A 21605-nucleotide genomic window follows, 5' to 3' on the forward strand; every position below is an offset into this window, starting at 1 on the left:
TCTTTCCAGGAGGACCTGGCTCAGCACCTGCACCTCACAGCCCCACCCTAACTGCAGGCACTGAGGAGAAAATTAAATGGTTCTCTTTCCGCCTGTCTTGTGGAAGATAACTTAGCATTGCAGGTGGGTCAAAGTGCTTGGTTTAATCTGTTCCACGATGCTTTTACAGGTCAGAAAAATCAAGAGAAGAAGGTGGGATTTCCACTGTCTTGTTCCACACCATGTTGCTTTTTTTCTTAAACTTTCCCAAATAGACCTGGTGAAGTTGGGGCAGGAGAGGGGAGTCTGGCACAGAGTCCCTGTAAGCCTGGCCCTCTCCACGCTGCTTGCCCCTCAGGAGGGCCAGACATGCTCCCACTCCCTCCAGTTTCAATGGTCTGTGAGTATCAAAGGTCTTGTTCCTCTAATTGGTCTGGGACCCTCAGCATCAGCATCACTGGGAGCCTCTTAGACACATGGATTCTGGCCCCAGGACCGAAGGATCAGCATTTTAACATGATCCTCATGTGATTTCCAGGCACACTGATGTTTGAGACACTGTTCTAGAGCACAGACTCCATAGAAAGTAGATGAGATTTGTTCAATGCATAGTTAGCCAATTAACTTNTGGTGGGATTTAATATTTACTATATAGAGAGAAGATATTCCAATCTTGGAATTTGATGGATTGTAGGTGAGGGAAAGTAAAAGGAAGTGCCTTTAATGTTTTTATTTACTCAATGGTTAGTTGGTAAAGTTGGCTCATGAAACAGACAAATCCAAACATCAAGATTTGTGATCATAATTTCATCTTTTGTAGGATTTACTCCCTAGAGACTTTCAACACAATTATAAAAGTAATAGCTAACATTTATTGTATACTTACTGGATGCCAGCCTGAGCCCTTTACATAAGTGTATCTTCACAAGTAACTCTATGAGGCAGAGATAGTATCCTCATTTTTTAGATGAGAGAACTGGGACACAGAGAGGTTTAACAACCAGCTCAAGGTCACACAGTGAGTAAGTGACAGACTCAGGATCCAAACCCAAGGAGGTCTAGCCAGCCACGCCGCACCTCTACCTGTTATGGGAAACTGACACCAGATGACTTAGGTGAGAAGAAGAACTCAGGCAGAAGAACTAAATTCTGTGAACTAAAATATGGCCTTAGAGGTCTGGAATAAGAGAAACTAAGGCTCAGAGAGGTCACATTCCTGCTCAAAGTTACCCAGCTGAGGGAAGGGCTGGGATGGGTCTTCTGATTCCTTTTCCCATGATGTTTTAATTGAAAACATATGTTTTGTGGTATACACCACAGATTTATTGCTCAATCTCTACACTGTTTTGAATTCGGACATTTTCACTCGACCCATCAAACATTAAGAGCTGTTTTTCTAATTCAAACTTTTGTCTTCCACTCAATTTGCCAAAGAGAAGACATTTCTACAGGGAGCGATCTTGATTCCCGCCCTGGCTGTGGCTGCTGCTTTTTTTTCAAAAGGCTAATGTTTATGATGGTATGGGCTCTGCCTCCAAGTGGCCAAAAACCTTCGAAAGGCTAACACAGACAACACAGCCACGGTGCATCTGGGCTGCTCATCCCAAAGGTTAAAAGGCCACCTAAGAGATTAGAACTGACAACAGGATAGTTTCATTTTGCATTTGTGATATTGAGAGGTAACCCTTAGAGAAGGCTCCTGTGTGCCAGGCATGGCGCACACAGCATTTATTTACTCGTTAACAACAAAGCCGTGAAAGAGATGCTGTTATTAGCCTCATTTTGTGGATGGGAAAATTCTGCCTGAGAGAGCTACAGATACAGCTCAAAGTTACAGACGGTGAATGGGGAGCCCTTCTAATAATTCCCAGGCTACAGTTTACGTGAGGCAAGGGTAGCCGGGAGAAGAAACACATTTGGCCACGGTCACAAAGCTAGTTAAAGGGCAATGCTGTGCCTGGAATCTGCCTCAAGATGGGCCAGGCTGGCCTGGTGGCAAATGGGACATCCTATGGAATGACAGGGGGCCATCTCTCAGCATAAATATGGCTCTAGAGATGTTTATCTATTTCCTCAGGAAACATGGCTTCAGGAAGCAAAATCTCTCCTCAAAAAAGAATGGAATCAGGAGTTCCCGTCATGGTGCAGTGGAAACGAATCTGACTAGTATCCATGAGGCCGCAGGTTTGATCCCCGGCCTCATTCAGCGGGTCAAGGATCCGGTGTTGCTGTGATCTGTGGTGTATGTCGCAGACGCAGCTCAGATCCTGCGTGGTGTAGGCTGGCAGCTGTAGCTCTGATTTGACCCGTAGCCTGGGAACCTCCATATGCCGTGGGTGGGGCCCTAAAAAGTAAAACACAAACAAGCAAAAGAATGGAGTCAAAGAGCATGTTTCTTTAGAAATGTAGGAAAGACATTATGTTCAAATGAACAGGCTTGTCTAATTTTGACTGTATAACAATAGATGCTTGAGATACGACACATTGCAACTTTCTGAAAGTCTGGCCTGAGATGTTTTCTGCCTAAATAGTTACCAAAAGAACAAATAATATTGGACTGTTAGCAATTATCCAGTCTGTCTGGTATATATCCACGGATGACAGCTTCTGCAGGAGGGGCTGAACTAACAAAATGGCAGTGCCAAAGCACTCTCTAATCAGAGGGCATACTCTCTTGTGTATTCTTGTTGTTGGATTTATTTGGGACAATGTGGCAAGTGAAGTGGAAGGGGTCAAAAATGGTCCAAGCTTGCTCCCCAAGTTGGATGGGCAGCTTACTCCCTGGGGCTGCCTTGCCTACAACTGCCTGAATTTTAGGGTCCACTTGCCTGGAAAGATGAGAAAAGGTAAGGTGGACCAAGGGATCTGCCCAGGTGAGGAAGATGCTTTGGAAGAAGAGTCCCATTCTGCATGTTTCCACCTTATGAAGAGGACTCAGTGGATTTATATTCAGATTCAAAAAGAGACCAAAGCTACCAGGAGCACCTATAAGGCTTCCCCTAGGCCGGGAGTCCTTACCCAGGCTTTTTGCCTCCCTAGAGATGGTTGACAACAGTTAGAGACTGGCTACTGCTAAACATTTTATAATGTCCAGGTTAGCCCTCCACAACAAAGAATTATCCATACCCTAAAGGCAATGGTGCTGAGGTTGAGAAATCTGCCTGCAAAGCTGTGAGGTGAGTGACCCCTGATTCCAAATGTTCTTACTCTGATCTGAGACAGTGGAGTTCCTATGTACCTCCCCACCAGTGTGACTGATTCCAGAAGGTCAAATCTGATTGAATGAATATGTGCTAAGGTATGAATGACCGATAGATCCAGCACCAGCCAACTGCCTGTATTTTAAGTGGCCCGCTAATTTATTCCAAACTCAGCTCCAATCTGGTAAATTTCAGTGAGGGTGGTCTAATAATGCAGGCACTTACTTTCAGCAGATGGGCAAGATGGTGAAATTTGCATAGCGCTGCTCACCTTTTTAAGTCCAAGTATATATAAACAAATCTGTGATGTGATTCCATTGGGATAAAATCATGATCACTTGTTTATTATAATCAATTATTTGCATTTGGTATTGATCAAAATTGCTTTCCAGCAAGGGAAGAAACACTATTAAAAGCTTTCTGTGCCCCAAATAAACCTTATTTACTTTCTTTTCATTTCTAATATCAACTTGTGGGTTTGACATGATAGGGCCAATTTTTTGGATGTTTGAATGGTCCTTGTTACCCTAAGTCCCAAGCTGTCTTCCCTCTGGACTTTCCTCTGCCACTTTGGGTGGCAGGCTGTGTAGGCCTTTTATTTATTTTATTTAAAAATTTAAAAAATTACTTTATTTAAAGCAAGTGAGGCAGACTGCATAAGTGAAATAATTAGCAGTGGAGATGAATGTCAGATTCATTTCTTTTCATCTTAAGGTTCAAAAATGGAAGGTTTTGCCTTTTTTTTTTAATGCAAAGCATGTGATGGGGCCAAAGGGAAGTGCTCCTCCCTTGGCAAACCCACACTGGGGTGACTTCCCGGGTCACTTTACCTCTCTCTAGATTCTTTGTCCTTCTGACCATCAGCTCAGGACATGTATGGTAGATTGATGTGTAGAAATATTCCATGCTGAATTTCAGAGACAAATGAACTAGCTCAACTGGTTCTCACCTTATGGACTCTGAACAGTAAAATTTAGAGAAACGGTTGGGGCTAAAAGGGACCTTTGATCTCATCCCAGTTCCAACACCTCATTTATAGAAAAGGAAACTTGATTCCAAGAAGGTGGCCTGCTTTGATCAAGGCCATTTGGACAGTCAGCAGCAAAACCAAGCCTGACCTCCCACAAGTATGCTGACTCCTAATACAAAGTTCCATCAGGAGCCTTCTACATGACACAGGGAGAGCTCAGGCCATCTGTGGTGAAACTGGGTGAAGGCAGGTAGCCCCCATCCAGATGAAGCCACCTTTTTGTCCCCAGAACTGGCAGCCCCAATCTTCCATATCTCTTATCTGGCCTCAGGATTAAGGCAGCTGCTGATTGTTTAGGATGAACTGATATTGGGCATTTAGATGATTCCTTGTGCCAAGATAGTTGGCAGACTTTCTAGACCACCCCTGGGGACTGGATAACGATGGTACTCTGTGGGGGTGGACCACTCTGGCAGCACGGCATGATGTCAGCAGGGGAAGGGGGCAAAGTGATGAAAGCTACAAGTGTGTGAAGCAGACCAGACCCTTAGATAGAATTCCTGGGAGACTGAGAAAGAGAAGTCATGATGATGGACAGGGCTGATGGGGAAGGGAGGTGAAATGGTCATCGGACTGGACAGCCTGTCCCAGGTCCAGGAACCTCATGTGCTGGTCAATTTAATTCTTGTCCTCTTGGCCAGGGCATGTGGATATCAAAGGCCTTTCTTCAAGTAATTTGTGGCACATGGAAAATTCCTATGAAGGGTTAGGGCTTGACAGGCTCAGGAAGAACATATTCTTAATCTCAGAAATTTGGAATCTTAAGGATATCTCTAATGATTAAACATGCCATGGACTCTGCAGTTTGAAGGGAGAGAAAATCTATCAGGACTACACTGACCTGCCTGAAAGCAGAGATTAGTCTAATCATAGGCTTGCTCAGTATTTCCTAAGTTCTTCCAAGAGAAGGGGAGGTGAGAAATCCTTGTCTGGAGAGGAGGGAACAATATAGTTGGATGTATTATAAGGGCAGGCAAGTGACAAGAAGATTATAGAAACCTTGATAATAGACTTTCAGCGATGTCTTCTTTTACAAACATCCTGAGGGGATATTTAAAATGAATGGGCAATTCTCAAGGATCAGGCCGAGCAAGTGGGACTGGAAGGCCCATTTCTGAGTCACATCTATGACTCTTCACTTCTTGGACTGTGGAATGGGATAGCATTTGGTCATGGGATATATCAAATGTGCCTGAGCAAGATAACAAGATAGCTTCATTCATGCCCCTAAACTCTCTTGGCAGGGGTGGTGCATTTGGCCTGGAGATACAAAGATGATGTTATATATTGTTTATTCCTTGTGCTTGCAATGTTCTAGCCCTTGTGCTTATAAGCATGTTATTTCTTTTGCCCCTTACGTTATCGAGATAAATACTAATGGTCATCTCCATTTCACAGATGAAGAAATGGAGGATTAAGAAAGGGAAGGCAACTTGCTCAAAGTCATAGCTGAAGAGGTAGAGCCACACTAGATCCCAGGTGGAAGCAACCACAGGCCTGCCCTTGGCCCCTCTGCTGCCTTTTATGGGGTCAGATGTGCAGGTATGGTTTGGGCTGTTGGAAGTGGTTGATGCAGAGTTAACTGAGGTCAAGGATGGGGTGAAGGATGAAGAGCTAACTTGGATCAAGGATGCAGAGCTAACTGGGGTAAAGATATTGTTTGTCTGTCCCATCTCCCCTCCATCCTCTTCTGCATTTAAAAGAAAAAGGTAAAAGCAAAAAAAGGAGGCGGCGGGGGGGCGGGGTAGAGAGAGAAATAGAACAGAGCTTCATGGAAAGAACAAAGCAAGAGAATGAAAAATAGGCTTTCAAACAAACAAATATAAAGTTTCTCTGTTCTTTTTAGAAATCATCAGAAGCAATACAACAAGAGTTGAGAGACAAAGAGTCAAGGAGGACCAGAGGTGAAGGTTCCCCAAGTGAGATCTCAGGAAGACACCCCATCCAGAAGACAGGGCAGGCACTGCACCCTTCCTGCTCCTGGGGGCCTTGTCTGCCCAAGACCCAACCTATTAGCAAGCAGGAGGGGCTGACCCACTCCCCACCTCTGCAGATCCCCCATCTCTGATCTGTAAAGGATGCTTTGTGATGCAAAGGCCGCTTGCCATGAAGAGGGCTCTTGGCTCAGACGTTCCTCTTGTTGGAACCGAGCAAGTATTTGCTTGTAGCTCAAATTGTTTCATTTTAAGCCCTTGTCCCTCCCACATGCCTCATAACATCACCATGTCAATTCAAGTCCAAAGAACAGGAACAACAGAAACATCTCCCATGGGACCTCTTTGTCTCAAGGATGGATCATCAGACATTGATGTATCCTACCTGGAATTTCTAGGGACTAGCCTGTTCTTATGTCTTAGATGTATAAGGCCAAAAAGAAATAAATGGAAATCATATCAAATTTGTAGTGTGTACCATGGAGGGTCATGGGGGGGATGAGAGCCCTCATGTTTTTTTTCTTTTTCTTTTTAGGGTTGCACCTGTGGCATATGGAAGCTGCCACTCTAAGAGTAGAATAGGAGCTACACTGTGGTCTACACCACGGCCATGGCAACACTGGATCCAAGCTGCATCTGCGACCTACCCTACAGCTTGCAACAATGTCTGATCGTTAACCCACTGAGTGAGGCCAGGGATTGAATCTGCATCCTCATGGATACTAGTTGGATTCTTAACGGAGCCACAATGGGAACTCCAGCCTTCATGTTTATTAAATGCCTACCAGGGACAAGGACTGCAGGCATATAACTCTGTACCTTATTTATTTACTCTCGGCTGTTTCCCTAGGTACCAAACTTGTCACATAGGATGAACCTCCATAAATGTTTACTGATTTAATTAGAGTCTCACTGCAACATTAGGATGCTTTCTGTCCCTAACTTGACAATAAGGGAATTGAGGCTACTAGACCTTAATTGACTTGCTGAAATTTATGATCTTAATAAGAGGCAAACTGGAGATTTGGACCCAAGAACATATGACTCCAAAGTTCTTTTCATGATACCATGCCACTCCAGAAGCAACTAGAACAGGTGGGGAAAACAGATCATTTCAGCCCCATCTAGAGATGCTGACATTACCCAGAGGAGGTGCAGAGGACCGTAACATATATTTTATTTTTTGGCCTTGGCCATGGCCTGCAGAAGTTCCTGGGACCAGGGATCAACTCCATGCCACAGCAGTGACCTGAGCCACAGCAGTGACAACAACTGCTGAGCCACCCAGAAAAATGGTGACTTCAACATAAAGACCAAGTCCTTGCTAGCCTTACTTACTTGACATTATTGTGAATTTTAAAAAATGGCCACACCTGCAGCATATGGAAGTTCTTGGGCCAGGAATTGAATTTGAGCCACAGCTGCTACTGCAGCAATGCTTGATCCTTTAACCCACTGCACTGGGGCCAGGCATCCAAACTTCGCCTCCGCAGCAACCTGGGCTGCTGCCTAACCCACTGCGACACAGCGAGAACTCCTATCTTGCATTTGCATTGTCCTTTGTGACACAGACTCATATCAATATCTGTGCCCTGCCTGCTTCCTGGGTACGCAGCTGGACCACACTCCCAGTCTCTCTGAGATGAGCTATGGCTGTGTGCCTGAATTCCAGGCAATGGAATGAATAAAAACACTGGCCACCATCTCCAGGCCTGGCCTATAAAACTTCACAGAGCTATTCTTTTCTCTTCTCCCTTCTGTAGGATGGAGGGAATTCTAAAGTTCTAGAGGTGAATGGAGTTGGAAGAGGGAAGGAGCCTCGGTCCTCGATAACCGCAGGAACATTACCCATCAACCAAGAACACGAAGCCCTGGATTTAACATGAGTCAGATGTAAAACTCTGTTGTATGAAGTCACTGAGATTTTAGGATTCACCTTGGTGCAGCCAAGAGCACTGTTTCATTATAGGTCTCCTAACAATTCCAAACAGTTTTCTTAGCTATTATATCACTCAATTGCAACAAGTCAATGGAAGCTTAAGGAGTGTGAAGAATTATCTAGCAGAAGCATCCAAGCATCCAAACAGTGGTGCACTGTTGCATGGCCAGAATCACATTCCTTTCAGTTCACGGGCTTAGTATCTCCACTGTAATTTCAGGGTGTTGGGTCAGATGGTCTCTAAGATTCCTTCTAATTCTAAAACTCTGTCTTGGAATTCCCATCATGGTTCAGCAGAAACAAATCTGACTAGCATCCATGAGGACGAAGGTTCGATCCCTGGCCTCGCTCAGTGGGTTAAGGATCTGGCGTTGCCATGAGCTGTGGTGTTAAGTGGCAGACACGATCTGGATCTGGCCTTGCTGTGGCTGTGGTGAAGGCCAGAGGCTACAGCTCTGATTAGAGCCCTAGCCTGGGAACCTCCGTATGCTGCGGGTGCAGCCCTAAAAGAAAAAAAAACCTTGTATTTTTCTATGTTAAAAATATATATTGTGATGTGTTCAGACACTGATCTTTTGATACTGTGATTTCTTCAAAGGTAAGGACTATTTCTTAGTTATGCTTATATGCCTAGAATTCAATCTCTTAGATGCTTTAATGTTAAATTTAATTAGAATTTTCTGCTGGGGGAAAAAAAACTCAAAGAATTTACGAATGTTCTGATTTATGCCAATGATTTCTTGATCTAATTTGAAGCACAGTATCAAATGATTGAAATTCTCATGAATATTTTCATTATGCATTACTGAGTATGATAGGCTATTTTATATTCATTTACATAGACTTAATCTTTGAGGAATGATTTTATAATAATACTGAAAGACTTTTTTGATTAAAGGTAGTGCCAGCAGTAATTGGTATTCTGATGGCTTCATTTATAGTTCTATTTAGCTGAATAATATAGGAGCATAATTCCCACTTAGAGTTGAGAAAATTGGAGTACAGAATATTCAGAATTTTCTCATTCAAATGGATCTTAACTGGAGGTTCATAAAAGTAGTATTGGGTGAACTATGAACAATTTAAAAAGTTTGAAAAGGCCCAAGGGAAATGATACAATCATACAAGGCAGCCTAGGTCACTTTCATGAAAAATGCCTTATGTTTTTGAAAAATAAAGACATTTTTTATGCCTTCTTGTTTTTGAAAAATACATTTTTTCTATATATCTATGTGGTGTGGGAACACTGGTCATTTCATCCTGTTCATCAAAAGTATCAGATTATATGTTTTTGGTTACTAAGAAGAGCGAACAAATTCTATTACTTAAAAAGCGCAATTTAGCACGTAAAGTGTTTGAAAGTACAGGGTTGAAGGGAGGTAGGGGGTGGATAACAAGAGGTTCCTGGCAGAAAAAATGGGAATCACAATTTGACACTGTACAGGTAGAATGAAATCTAATGCTAGGAAGCCAGCCCCCGCCTCCTCCACTTTTAAAACTTCTTTTTATTGGCAGCTGCAGTGGGGGGGGGGGTGTTTATTTCCCTCCCATGTTCTGCCATCACTTTCCAGCTGATGTGGTTATACCACGCTCCATCCTATCGCCTGGCGAATTCGGAACATCCAAGATGCTGGGTGATATGGGTACTTTGCCTCAGCTGGCATAGAAACCTGGGCCTATTGGAAATGAAATAATGATAATTCCAGCAAGCGTTTTAAGATGCTTATTTTATCAGGGATTGCAGAAAGGAAGAGACTGTATTCCAAATGATCTACTTCCTTTCGCATGAACTGTTTGCTTCAAATATTATGTTTAGATCACTGCTTCATTAAAATTATCTTTCCACAAAAATAATAAAGAGTAACAAAGGTATTTCTTATCTCTCACTTTTTAGAAAGGAAAAAGGCCTTAAGCTGTACAGAAAATTTTTTCAGGAAATCCCAAATAGGAGGCAGAATTTGAATGTCACCCTAAAGAGAAGTCATGGATTATGGGAATGAGCTTAAGCAAAGCTAGGAAAATGTAAACTACCCTGTAAAATGATTCTTTAAACACCTACGAACATTCATTTACATCTGCTTTTTTTTTTCAGTAATTCTTTGGGCCATTTCTCACTATTAAATTGACATAAAGATGTGGTACATGTATTCAATGGAATTTTACTCGGCCATAAAAAAGAATGAAATAATGCCATGTGCAGCAACATGGATAGTCCTAGAGATGATCATGCTACGTGAAGTAAGAGAAAGACAAATATCCTATGAGAGTGTTTATATGTAGCATCTTAAAAAATGATACTAATGAACTTATTCGCAAAACCGAAAGACACTCACAGACCTCGAAAACAGATGTATGGTTACCAAAGGGGAAAGGTGGGGGGGGGGTAAATTAGGAGTTTGGGATTAACATAGACACACTACTATATATGAAATAGATAACTAACAAAGACCTTCTTCACAGCACAGGGAATTCAATATTCTGTTATAATATATAATGGAAAAGAATCTGAAAAGGACTGGATATATGTATATGTATAACTGATTCACTTTGCTTACACATGAAAGTAACACAACACTGTAAGTCAACTATACTCCAATAAAATTTAAAAACCAGAAAAAAGAAAAAGAAAAAGAAAAAGAGGATGTATTAGCTGTACAGAAGTTCTCTTAGTGTTTTTCTTTTTTTTCTTTTTAGGGCCACACCTGCGGCACATGGAGGTTCCCAGGCTAGGGTTGAATCAGAGCTGTAGCCGCCAGCCTATGCCACAACCACAGCAATGCAGGATAGAGCAGTGTCTGCAACCTACACCACCACTCACGGCAATGCCGGATCCTTAACCCACTGAGCGAGGCTGGTGCCAGGGATGGAACCCTCATCCTCATTGGAAACTAGTAGGATTCGTTTCTGCTGAGCCAGGATGAGAACTCTTTTAGTGCTTTTCTTGATTTCTCCCATTATGGTGGAAACTGTAGGAAATCTTGAACTGAGATGCTGGTCAGACTGGGCACCCTACAGGGACTTCCAATTTTTTATTTTATTTTATTTTTTCCTGCTGTACAGCATGGGGATCAAGTTATTCTTACATGTATACATTTTCCCCCCACCCTTTGTTCTGTTGTAATATGAGTATCTAGACATAGTTCTCAATGCTACTCAGCAGGATCTCCTTGTAAATCTATTCTAAGTTGTGTCTGATAAGCCCAAGCTCCTGATCCCTCCTACTCCCTCCCTCTCCTGTCGGGCAGCCACAAGTCTCTTCTCCAAGTCCATGATTTTCTTTTCTGAGGAGATGTTCATTTGTGCTGGATATTAGATTCCAGTTATAAGTGATATAATATGGTATTTGTCTTTGTCTTTCTGACTCATTTCACTCAGTATTAGAGTCTCTAGTTCCATCCATGTTGCTATAAATGGCACTACTTTGTTCTTTTTTATGGCTGAGTAGTATTCCATTGTGTATATATACCACATCTTCCTAATCTGATCATCTGTCGATGGACATTTGGGTTGTTTCCATGTCCTGGCTATTGGGAATAGTGCTGCAATGAACATGCGGGTGCACGTGTCTCTTTTAAATAGAGTTTTGTCCGGATAGATGCCCAAGAGTGGGATTGCGGGGTCATATGGAAGTTCTATGTATAGATTTCTAAGGTATCTCCAAACTGTTCTCCATAGTGGCTGTACCAGCTTACATTCCCACCAGCAGTGCAGGAGGGTTCCCTTTTCTCCACAACCCCTCTAGCACTCGTTATTTGTGGACTTATTAATGATGGCCATTCTGACTGGTGTGAGGTGGTATCTCGTGGTAGTTTTGATTTGCATTTCTCTTATAATCAGTGATGTTGAGTGACTTTCAATTTTTTAGCAATTCGTGTGTGATGGGGAAAATTTAAAACGATAAGCATTTGTGGTTTCCCTTCCTTTGCTTTCTCAGGTGAGCTCCTTAGAAAGGGAAACCTGTTTATTTTGCCGAGTTGGATCATAAAGGGGGATGCAGATGGGCAAGGTGGAGCCAGCGGCCACCATCTCCAATGGAAATAAGCAGGTGGAGAAGGGCTGGGAGGAGGAGCGGGGTGGGCGGGGCTCCTGACTGGAGAGGGCGGGGCCTGCAGCCTCTGAGAGGAAGCGGAGGACCTGAGGTTTCTGAGTGAGGGTGAGATGCATCTGGGGAAGAAGTTTCCCAGTGCACTGTGTATGCAGTAGACTCCCTCTTGTCCTCAAGGCATTTTGGGGCAGATTCGTATTTCCTTTCTAGTTTACGTGCAGTGAGATTTTTGTTACTTTGAGAAGTGGCACCAGGCTGAGGAGGGAGCAGAGAGATCCCTTTTGCTTTGGGTGGTTAAATACCTCAGAAATAAAAGCAAAGTTCCCTTTTGTGATTGGCTTTACCGACAGTAGAGCAAACTATTTGAGCAAGTTGGTATTTTTCTTCCTCTAAAGCTATTTGTAGCAACATTGTAATGTGTGTGGACCGCTCAATGGAATCCAAGGCCACATTTTATTATCGGCCACAACTGCGGAAACAGGAATTCGGAAGAGAGTGAAATAAGCCTCCAGAAGCCCTTTCAGAACAATCCCATTGGGACTGTATAAATCAACAGCATGCTCCTGGTTCCTGGAGAGACATGGGACAGGAAGCAGAACCACACCTGGCTTCTGTGTTGCCTCCCTTGTTGGGGTGACCAGGAAACACACCTGGGCATGGCTTCCTGATTTGGGCAGGAGGGACAGAAGGACAGCTAGCACTGTTGGATGTCCCCTCCCTGCCCTCTAAGGCCAGGGCAGGAGCACCGTGGGGGTGTGGTTGGTGCATACAAGGGTTTTTGTTGAGATGGCCTTCGACCTCAGCTGGTCATTTCTGTGTCCAAGTAAAAAGAACTGCATGTTGGAATAAAAGTGCTGACTCAGCCCAAAGACCCACTGAGCCCCAGCCTTCAGTGCTCACCAGAGGTCATTTCTCAGACTAGAAATGAAGACAGACATTATACAGTGACACCTCACTATATCTAAACTGAAAACTTCTGTATGTCAAAAATACTACTGCATCATGTTCACAGCTTATTTGCAAATGGCTCAAAATAAAAATTATATTCATAGGGATAGAAAGAGCGAGGGAAAAGAATTAAGCAGACCTGATGCTAACATTTGAGGACTTTGGGTAAAGAGTACCCGGAAATTCTTTGAACTAATCTTGCAACCTTGCTGTCAGTATGGAATTATTTCAAAAGAAGAAAACATTTAAGAAGGTCAAATATTACCACAAACAAAAAGGAGAGACATATACTAAAATGGGAAAAATATTTCTAACATTTATGATAGACAATGAATTAAATCCTTAACATATAAACCATGAGAAACAGGCACAAAGTACAACAGAAAAGTTCTTTGAACAGGTAAGTTAGAAAAGAAGACATTTAAGTGGCCAATCATTTGTGTGTGTGTGTGTGTGTGTGTGTGTGTGTGTGTGTGTGTGTGTAGTCAAACTTATTATCAGTAAGAAAAATGTAAGGTTTTGAAAAAGCTTTGATAAAAACTGTGATAAAACTTTGTCTAGGAGTTCTCTTGTGGCATAGTGGGTTAAGGATCTGGCATTGTCACTGCAGCAGCCCAGGTTACTGCTGCAGTGTAGTTTGATCTCTAGCCGGGGAACTTCCACATGCTGCGGGTGTGGCTGAAAAAACAAACAAACGCACAAAACTTTGCCTAATGTATTGTCTTTCTCAAAAATAAACTACCCCAAATCTCCACAATTGGAAGGTATTTAATTAAATGGAAACTGCACTGCTGATTGGTCCAGTAATCTAGTTACAATTTGGCAATAAAAAAGGTTTTGAAAGATGTTCAGTTCCTTTGCCCCAGGGACTTAACTTTTCTCTTCTCTCTTCCTTTCCCTTCCCTTCCCTTTTCTTGCTTAGTAGAATTTATCCCAAGGAAATAATGAGAGAGGTGCCAAATTATGTACACTGGAGTTCATTATATCATTATTTATAATAACGTTATATTAAAAGCCTAATATGCAGGGACTATATCACTGTTTGATGGGTCACTAAGGAACTGTGAACAGAATCTTATTTTAGAAGAGTGTTTGTTGATGGAAAATGTTAACACCACACACGCTGTTAGCACTGGTTATCTTTTTATATTTATTTATTTATTTGTTTATTTTGCTTTTTAGGGCCACATGTACAGCATAGGGAAGTGCCCAGGCTAGGGGTCCAATCAGAGCTACAGCTGCCAGCCTAAGCCACAGCCACAGCAATGCAGGATCCGAGCCACATCTGTGACCTAACCACAGCTCATGGCAACGCCAGATCCTTAACCCACTGAGCGAGGCCAGGGACTGAACCCACAACCTCATGGCTCCTAGTCAGATTCGTTTCCGCTGCGCCACGGTGGGAACTCCAGCACTGGTTATCTTTGAGTGGTATTATTGTCTGGCTGTGAACCACCTCGGACCTCCTGAGGCGGTATCCTACACAGGTCATAGGAAAAGAGCACAAATGTGGCTCTGCCTCTGAAGTGGTCATCAGGAGGGGTGAAAAGCCTTAGGGACACCTGGAAGGCCACCTCTGAAAATGACACGGGCTTTACAATAAAATATCAAACTGCTCCAACTTAGATGTTTTGCTTGACTCTGAAAAACCTGTACAGTAGGATAGCCTCAAAACACAAAAAACCCTTTCTCCAGGGTGCCTTTTCCTTCATACGCAACCAGCAAGGTCCCCATGCCCTATTGTTATGACCATGTGATTGATAAAATGTCCAAATCGGAAGAACAACCTCATGTTAAAAGTGGAGGGAGATTAAGAGATGAACCAGCTCCGCTTTCCTCCTTTAATTGATAAGGAAGTCAAGCTCTAGAGACATTAGGTGACTTGCTTGGTTATTATTCTTAATATGTAATAAATTGCTTCTATGAACTCGCAGTGGGCAACTGGACAGTATATATGAACAAACAAGTTATGAATGAAAAAATACAAGTGGCCCATAAACATGTAAAAGCACCTCAACCTCGGAAGCAGTGAGAAATGTAAACTTTCAAACACACTTAACCATGCGGGACAAGTGGCTTCTATAGTATCTATTTCAGATTCTTCTATATTGTACAGAGTGGGGTGTGCACCCCCATCGACTGCCTTTTTTGGTCACGCCCATGCCATGTGGAAGTTCTTGGGCCAGGGATTGAACCTGCACCACCGCAGCAACCCGAGTCACAGCAGGGACAACACCAGATCCCTACCTCTCTGAGCCACCAGGGAACTCCCTCTACTGCCTTTTCTGTTTCCCATAACCTCCCTCCCACCTATACAAAATGTTGGGGTGGGTGAAGAACCCTCTGCTTCATGCCCTTCTACCAACGACAATACATTTTGCTTTTTTTCCTCTTCAAAAACACAAAAACAACCCTCCCAAACAAGCAAGCCAACAATCTGAAGGTCACCCAGTGAGAACACTGGGACACTGAAAGCTTCTGTCCCATCCTGCAGACACTCCTCCCCTGGCCTCTGGGACACTCTCTATATGATGCCTCAATAGAAAAAAAGGAGCAGACAGAGGTCACAGCAGGGAAGTCTGATGACCATGCAGGTCCCAAAGAAGAGGTGTAGGTCACACAGCTGCGTGAGGACTGTGTTATTCACATGGCAGTATTCCTAACAGTGGGACCCTATGTCGCATCCTAACTCTCTAGAGCCAGGTCAGGGAAAAGGCGACAGAGCCCTGTTTCTGCCTCTTCAGGCCACATTTAGAGGAGTCTGAGCTCTCAGTTCCCTTTTCTTCAGGGCTAAATGCCTCTAACTTCGGTATTTCATAATTTTAAGTATTCATGTTACAACAAACTCCCCTATGCTGTGAATCATGATTTGATGTGAAATGGAGCTCATTACAACGACCCAAATGTTAGCTGAGGAGCTCCCGCTATGGCGAAGCAGTTTAAGGATCCAGTGTGACCGTAGCTACGGCATAGCTCAAAGCTGCAGCTTGGATTCAATCCCTGGCCTGGGAACTTCCACATGCTGCAGGTGTGGCAAAAAAAAAAAAAAAAAAAAAAAAAATCCCTCTCGATGACCTAAGAAGCCATGCTTAATATCAGACCAATTAAATATTGCATTAAGGCACTTTCTTCCTTTCCTCTAAGATTTGGTATTTTCAATGAATGATTTCAAATCATCCCAATTTCAAATTAGGGGGGGAAAGAGCAATGTGAGCATTTCAGCAAGATTGGTCTCCACTGCAGCTGATACTAAACAGCCCCAGAAAATACACAATTCTCCATTTGAGTTAATACAAAGTATATAAATTTCATAAGTGCTATGGCTGAAGGCTTTTTTATCTGAAAATGCTGGTCTGCTGAGTCTTAGTAAAACAGATTCTTAGTCCTGTTCATGTAAAGATTTTTTTTTTCATAAAGGTTAACTGATTTCCTGTATTGCATAACAGTAAGGGTACCCATTATGTGTTTTAAAGAGGAAACTATGCATATTTGCCCTTTAAATTATGCTCTTAAAGCAAGCACTTAGTTCTGATGACTTACAGCTTTATTATGGGCTCCTCTTGGGTTTCTTAAAATAAACATGCAGCTCGAAGACAGAGGGAGAAGGACACTGTTTTATTTCATCCACAAACAAGGGAGACGAAAGGAATGATTTTTCTCAGTTGAGCCATTAACATACACTGAGCATATGTGTGTGTGGAGTAGATTTCTTTGGAAAATAGAACTGCTGTTATTTTCTACGCTATGAAGCAAACTCTAGGAAGCAAAAACTCCCTCCTCCACAGGGAGGCAGCTGGTTCCAGTCCAGTCTGTAGGGAAAGCACTCAGCAGTCTGCATCTACAGATTGACCGAAAGCTGCTCCAGTCCGGGACCATCCTGGTGGGAGCCCAGGCTCCCAGCTTGGTCCTGGAGATGATCTGCCTCCGCCTGGGGGTTCTGCTCAATAATAAGATGGTCTGCACTATCTTCGATTCTAGACTACGGGTCAGCAGACTACAGTCCTCAGGCCAGATCTGGCTTGCTGCCTATTTTGTAAATAAAGTTTTATGGAGACATGGCCAAGCCTATTTAAACACAGTCTGTGGCTTTTTCATGCTACAATGGCCGAATTTGCAGTGGAAGAAATGGGAGTGGGTGTGTTTTGATGCTTGTTACTGAGAAATAAGATGAGAAGATGTGATTCTGAGCCCCATCCCCGACTTACGGGGGTGCATTATTCTGGTTTGCCCAGGTGCTCTCTTTTTGCTGCACCAGGAACTCAGATGTAGATGGGTAGAGAGGCAGGGCAATGCAATGATGCTGGGAGATGTGATGTTATGGTCATTATGTAAGGCTTGTAAACTTGCAGAAGGCTGAGGTCTATAGGTACCTGCCCTGTTGCTATGGTAACCAAAGGACAGTCCTAGGCTTGGTGTGGGGCTGGATGGTGTGCAGCCCATTGTTGAGTCCAGTCAGCCCATGAATCTTTGAGATTTTTATATATTAATTGTTTACAATTAGAAATGGGGACATTTCATTCAACACCTGGATCTGCAGCTTCTCTGAAAATTTGAAATCTCTGGACACACTGGGCTCCTTTTCTGCTTGTTGGTGATTGCCTGGGGCAAGAATCCAGACAGAATCTGGTTCACCTGTTTGGTTTGTTTGTTTTTCCTTACATCTAGCTGTTTCAGGCTTTGGGTTGGTGTTATCTGCCTAGCCCTTGGGCATCTGAGTTTTCAACTCCTGCTCTGTACATTGCAGAGGAATCCAATCTATTGTAACCTTTTGTTCCTTGGGGGTCATTCTCCTGTCTTGGGGAGCGGGGCGGGGGGGGGGGGTTTTCCTCTCCTCTGTCTTGCTAAGATTTTCTAGCTCACTTTATCTTATGTGCTCTAATCATATTCCATTCTGACTCCACTGTTGAGCGCTCCATCTAGGAAGATGCCTGGACTCAGTTGTCACTGAGTACGTAGAACCATTTCTTATATTGATCTCAATGGAATGTGAAGGATAAATGTATCAGGTGTGCAATAGCCTAGACCTGAGGATCTAGGATTTCACAGTGATTTATCATTTCCTCCTATCACATTTCTGGTGATGTTGCATCTCATCGTTTCTGAAAATGCTGGAAGCACATTTGTGGGATGTATTCACAGGATATATTTACATCTCATAATACTCGTTGGCTTGGAAATAATGGTTGCTGGGACTCTTTTAGGAAGCCTGTATTTCTCTTTGGGTAGAACAAAAATGGAGGCACACAAAGGAAAGAAAAGAAAACAGATACCTGTCATACTGTTGGGAGTCATGGGTTAGTAATCATTCTGGACCCCTTTTTTCACTGACATCTCCTACAGAGAAAAAAGACAAGAAAAATACCATAGGTTATAACCTGCACAAGGTTTTGTTCCAAAAAATATCACATGCATTCATTAGCTCAAGGTGACCTGCAACTTTCAACTCAGAGCTGGGAAAGGTGAAGCATAGTTGGGCTGTGTGACACACATTAAGTTTATAATACTTTGAATTTTCACCTCAGGATTCCTTCTAGAAACATGTCTTTTTAAAATTCTTTATTCAAGATCACATGTATATTTTTCCATCTCAAGTTTTTAAGAAGGCACCAGCCTACTGATTTGAAGGTTTTCCCAAGATTGGCTAAGGGGCACTAGCATTTTTGATAACAGATCCTTGCTTCTCAATGTGTGGTCTGTGAACCAGCAGTTCCAGCATTGCTGGGAGCTTGCTAGACCTGCAGAATAGCACAGGGAGCTCTACTCAATATTCTGTGATAACCTATACGGGAAAAGAATCAGAAAAAGAATGGAGATACATATATGTATCTGAATCACTCTGTTGTACAGCAGAAACTAACACAACACTGTAAATTAACTCTGCTGCAATGAAATTAAAAAAAAATGAAAAAAAAAAGAAATAGAAAATTTGGGTCCTCTGTCAAAACAACTCCATCTAATCTGCATTTGGATGAGACCCACAGGTGATTCATGTGCATTTTATTTTATTTATTTATTTATTTTTTTGGTCTTTTTGCCATTTCTTGGGCCGTTTCTGCAGCATATGGAGGTTCCCGGGCTAGGGGTCGAATCGGAGCTGTAGCTGCCAGCCTACGCCAGAGCCATAGCAACGCAGGATCCGAGCCGAGTCTGCAACCTACACCACAGCTCACGGCAATGCTGGAACCTTGACCCACTGAGCAAGGGCAGGGATCAAACCCGCAACCTCATGGTTCCTAGTTGGATTCGTTAACCACTGCGCCACGACGGGAACTCCTCATGTGCATTTTAAAGTCTTAGACAGGCTGCTTCTCCAGGGAAGGGAATCCATATTCTCATCATATTTGTGACTTTTCCTTGGTCAGTGCTCCTCTTCCTCACCACATCAGTGAGATCTGAGAGCAGCAGACAGTCCTGACTTCATTAAGGAATTAGAAGGGAGAGAAAAAAGCAGGAAAATGTCTGAAAGTATAGAGCACTCCCCTCTGTCACCAAAAAGCTGGTTTCAGGTTCATTTTTTTATTTTTAGTTTTTCAACTTAATTTTTTTTTATTGGAGTTAGTTGATTTACAATGTTATATTAGTTTCAGGGGTACAACATACTGATTCAGCTATACATATACATATATCCATTCCTTTTCACATTCTTTTCCCTTAATGGTTATTACAGAAGATTAAGGAGACCTCTCTGTGATATATAGTAGGTCTTTGTTGGTTATCTGTTTTATATATAGTAGTGTGTATTTGTTAATTCCAAACTCCTAATTTAACCGCCCCCCGCCCCCGTCCACTTTGGTAACCATAAGTTTATTTTCAATGTCTGAGTGTTTCTGTTACATAAGTAAGTTAATTTGTGTCATATTTTAGATTCCACATGTAAGTGACATCACATGGTATTTGCCTTTCTTTGTCTGACTTACTTCACCTCGTATGATCATCTCTAGGTCCAGCCATGTTGCTGAAAATGGCATTATTTCATTCTTTTTCATGGCTGAGTGGTTTCCAGTTTATTTATATTTATTTATTTATTATTATCATTAGTCTTTTAGGGCCACACCTATGGCATATGGAAGTTCCCAGGCTAGGGGTGAAATTGGAGCTGTCGCCATCGGCCTATGCCACAGCCGCAGCAACACTGGATCCTTAACCCACTGATCAAGGCCAGGGATTGAACCCGTGTCCTCACGGATACTAGTAGTTGGGTTTGTTACTGCTGAGCCACAGCAGGAACTCCTGTTTCAAGTTTCAAGTAAATCAACCGCCCAGTGATATTCGTAAATGAAAAGAAATACTTAAAAAAATACATGCTGAGTAAGTGAATAAAATGAAATAAATCAAAGTCGATAGAGTGTGATTTGAGCTCCTGGAATTGGTATCTGGTAGAAGATGGAATGAAAAACACATTCTTGCTCCTGGTGAAGATTTCAAGTCGCCACCCCCAAGCCCTGTGCTCTAGTCTCTTCAACTGTCCAGCTGGGCTGTGAGCGAGAGGATTGGGTTCCGAGACCCCTTAAAGTGAGGGCTCAGATCACACTATGGTGCTGACTGCCCAGACCTCTTGTTCTCAGAAACTGAGACACCATCAACTCCCCTCCTGACCTGTGGACATGGCCATGTGCTCACACAGCACTGCTCCCGAACGTTCCTGAGAGGATGAGGAACATGGCTCAAGCCGGGTCCACCACAGCAGCCCACCTTGGCTGACCTGCGTCAAGACCTGAGGTGGCCCATACTATGCTTTTTGGGAATGTTTGGAGGGAGGAGGACAGAGACATGAAGGGGAGGAAGAGAGAGGGAGGGGGAGGTCACTTAGTCCCTCTCTGGTGGCAGAATGTATAGGAGCTAAAACCTGCTGAGGCCTGTCTGAGGCCAGGTCTCTCAGCCCCATAGTGAAAGCCTGTCTACAGTAGGTGCGAGAGAGGATGAACCTGACGTTCGCTGTGAACTTGAGGTAAGAAGAGAAGGCTGCGTGCTTCCACCCCCTCAACCCTTCCTGAGCAAGATGGTGCCCAAGTCTTCCCATGGCATCCATGAAGCTGGCTCCAGTCAGGTTTCTCCCCCTTGCCACCAAAGGAATTCCGACTGATAACACTGATACTAAAATACAGCACGCATACAAGCGTGTCAGAAGAATTCTGTGTCCTTTTTATCACCTTGAAGGTGAAATCCTGGTTATGTTCTTGATATACCAACATGTTAAAAATATTTTTGTTTTCAGGGAGTTCCCACTGTGGCGCAGCGGAAACAAACCTGAGTAGCATCCGTGAGGATGCGGGCTCGATCCCTGGCCTCTCTCAGTAGGTTAAAGATCTGGCATTGCTGTGGCTGTGGTGTAGGCCAGCAGCGACAGCTCCGATTCGACTCCTAGCCTGGGAACTTCCATATGCTGTGAGTGTGGCCCTAAAAAGAAAAAAAAAAAAATCTGTGTTTTCAAATTTTCAATTGAATAGGCAGAGGAACTATAGAAAGGTACTGAGAAGCAGAAAATATCCAGGAACAGGAAAAATGTCTTAGGAAGGCTTAAAAAATATTG

At 43.1% G+C, this 21605-nt stretch overlaps 1 protein-coding gene across 20 annotated transcripts in view; it reads right to left on the bottom strand.

Moving 5' to 3' along the window:
• THRB (thyroid hormone receptor beta) overlaps positions 1–21605 on the bottom strand; it is a 459872-nt gene that overhangs the window by 116140 nt on the left and 322127 nt on the right. For 13 of the 20 annotated variants that reach the window (XM_021071429.1, XM_021071425.1, XM_021071436.1 and 10 more), the window contains one exon: positions 18346–18409. The exons of the other annotated variants lie outside the window; for them this stretch is intronic. In XM_021071429.1, coding sequence (XP_020927088.1) covers positions 18346–18367 — 22 coding nt within the window. In that variant the 5' untranslated portion in view covers positions 18368–18409. The remainder of the gene's footprint in view (positions 1–18345; positions 18410–21605) is intronic. 20 annotated transcript variants of the gene reach the window in all.

The sequence above is a fragment of the Sus scrofa genome, chromosome 13 (assembly GCF_000003025.6).
Source record: "Sus scrofa isolate TJ Tabasco breed Duroc chromosome 13, Sscrofa11.1, whole genome shotgun sequence".
Lineage (NCBI taxonomy): Eukaryota > Metazoa > Chordata > Mammalia > Artiodactyla > Suidae > Sus > Sus scrofa.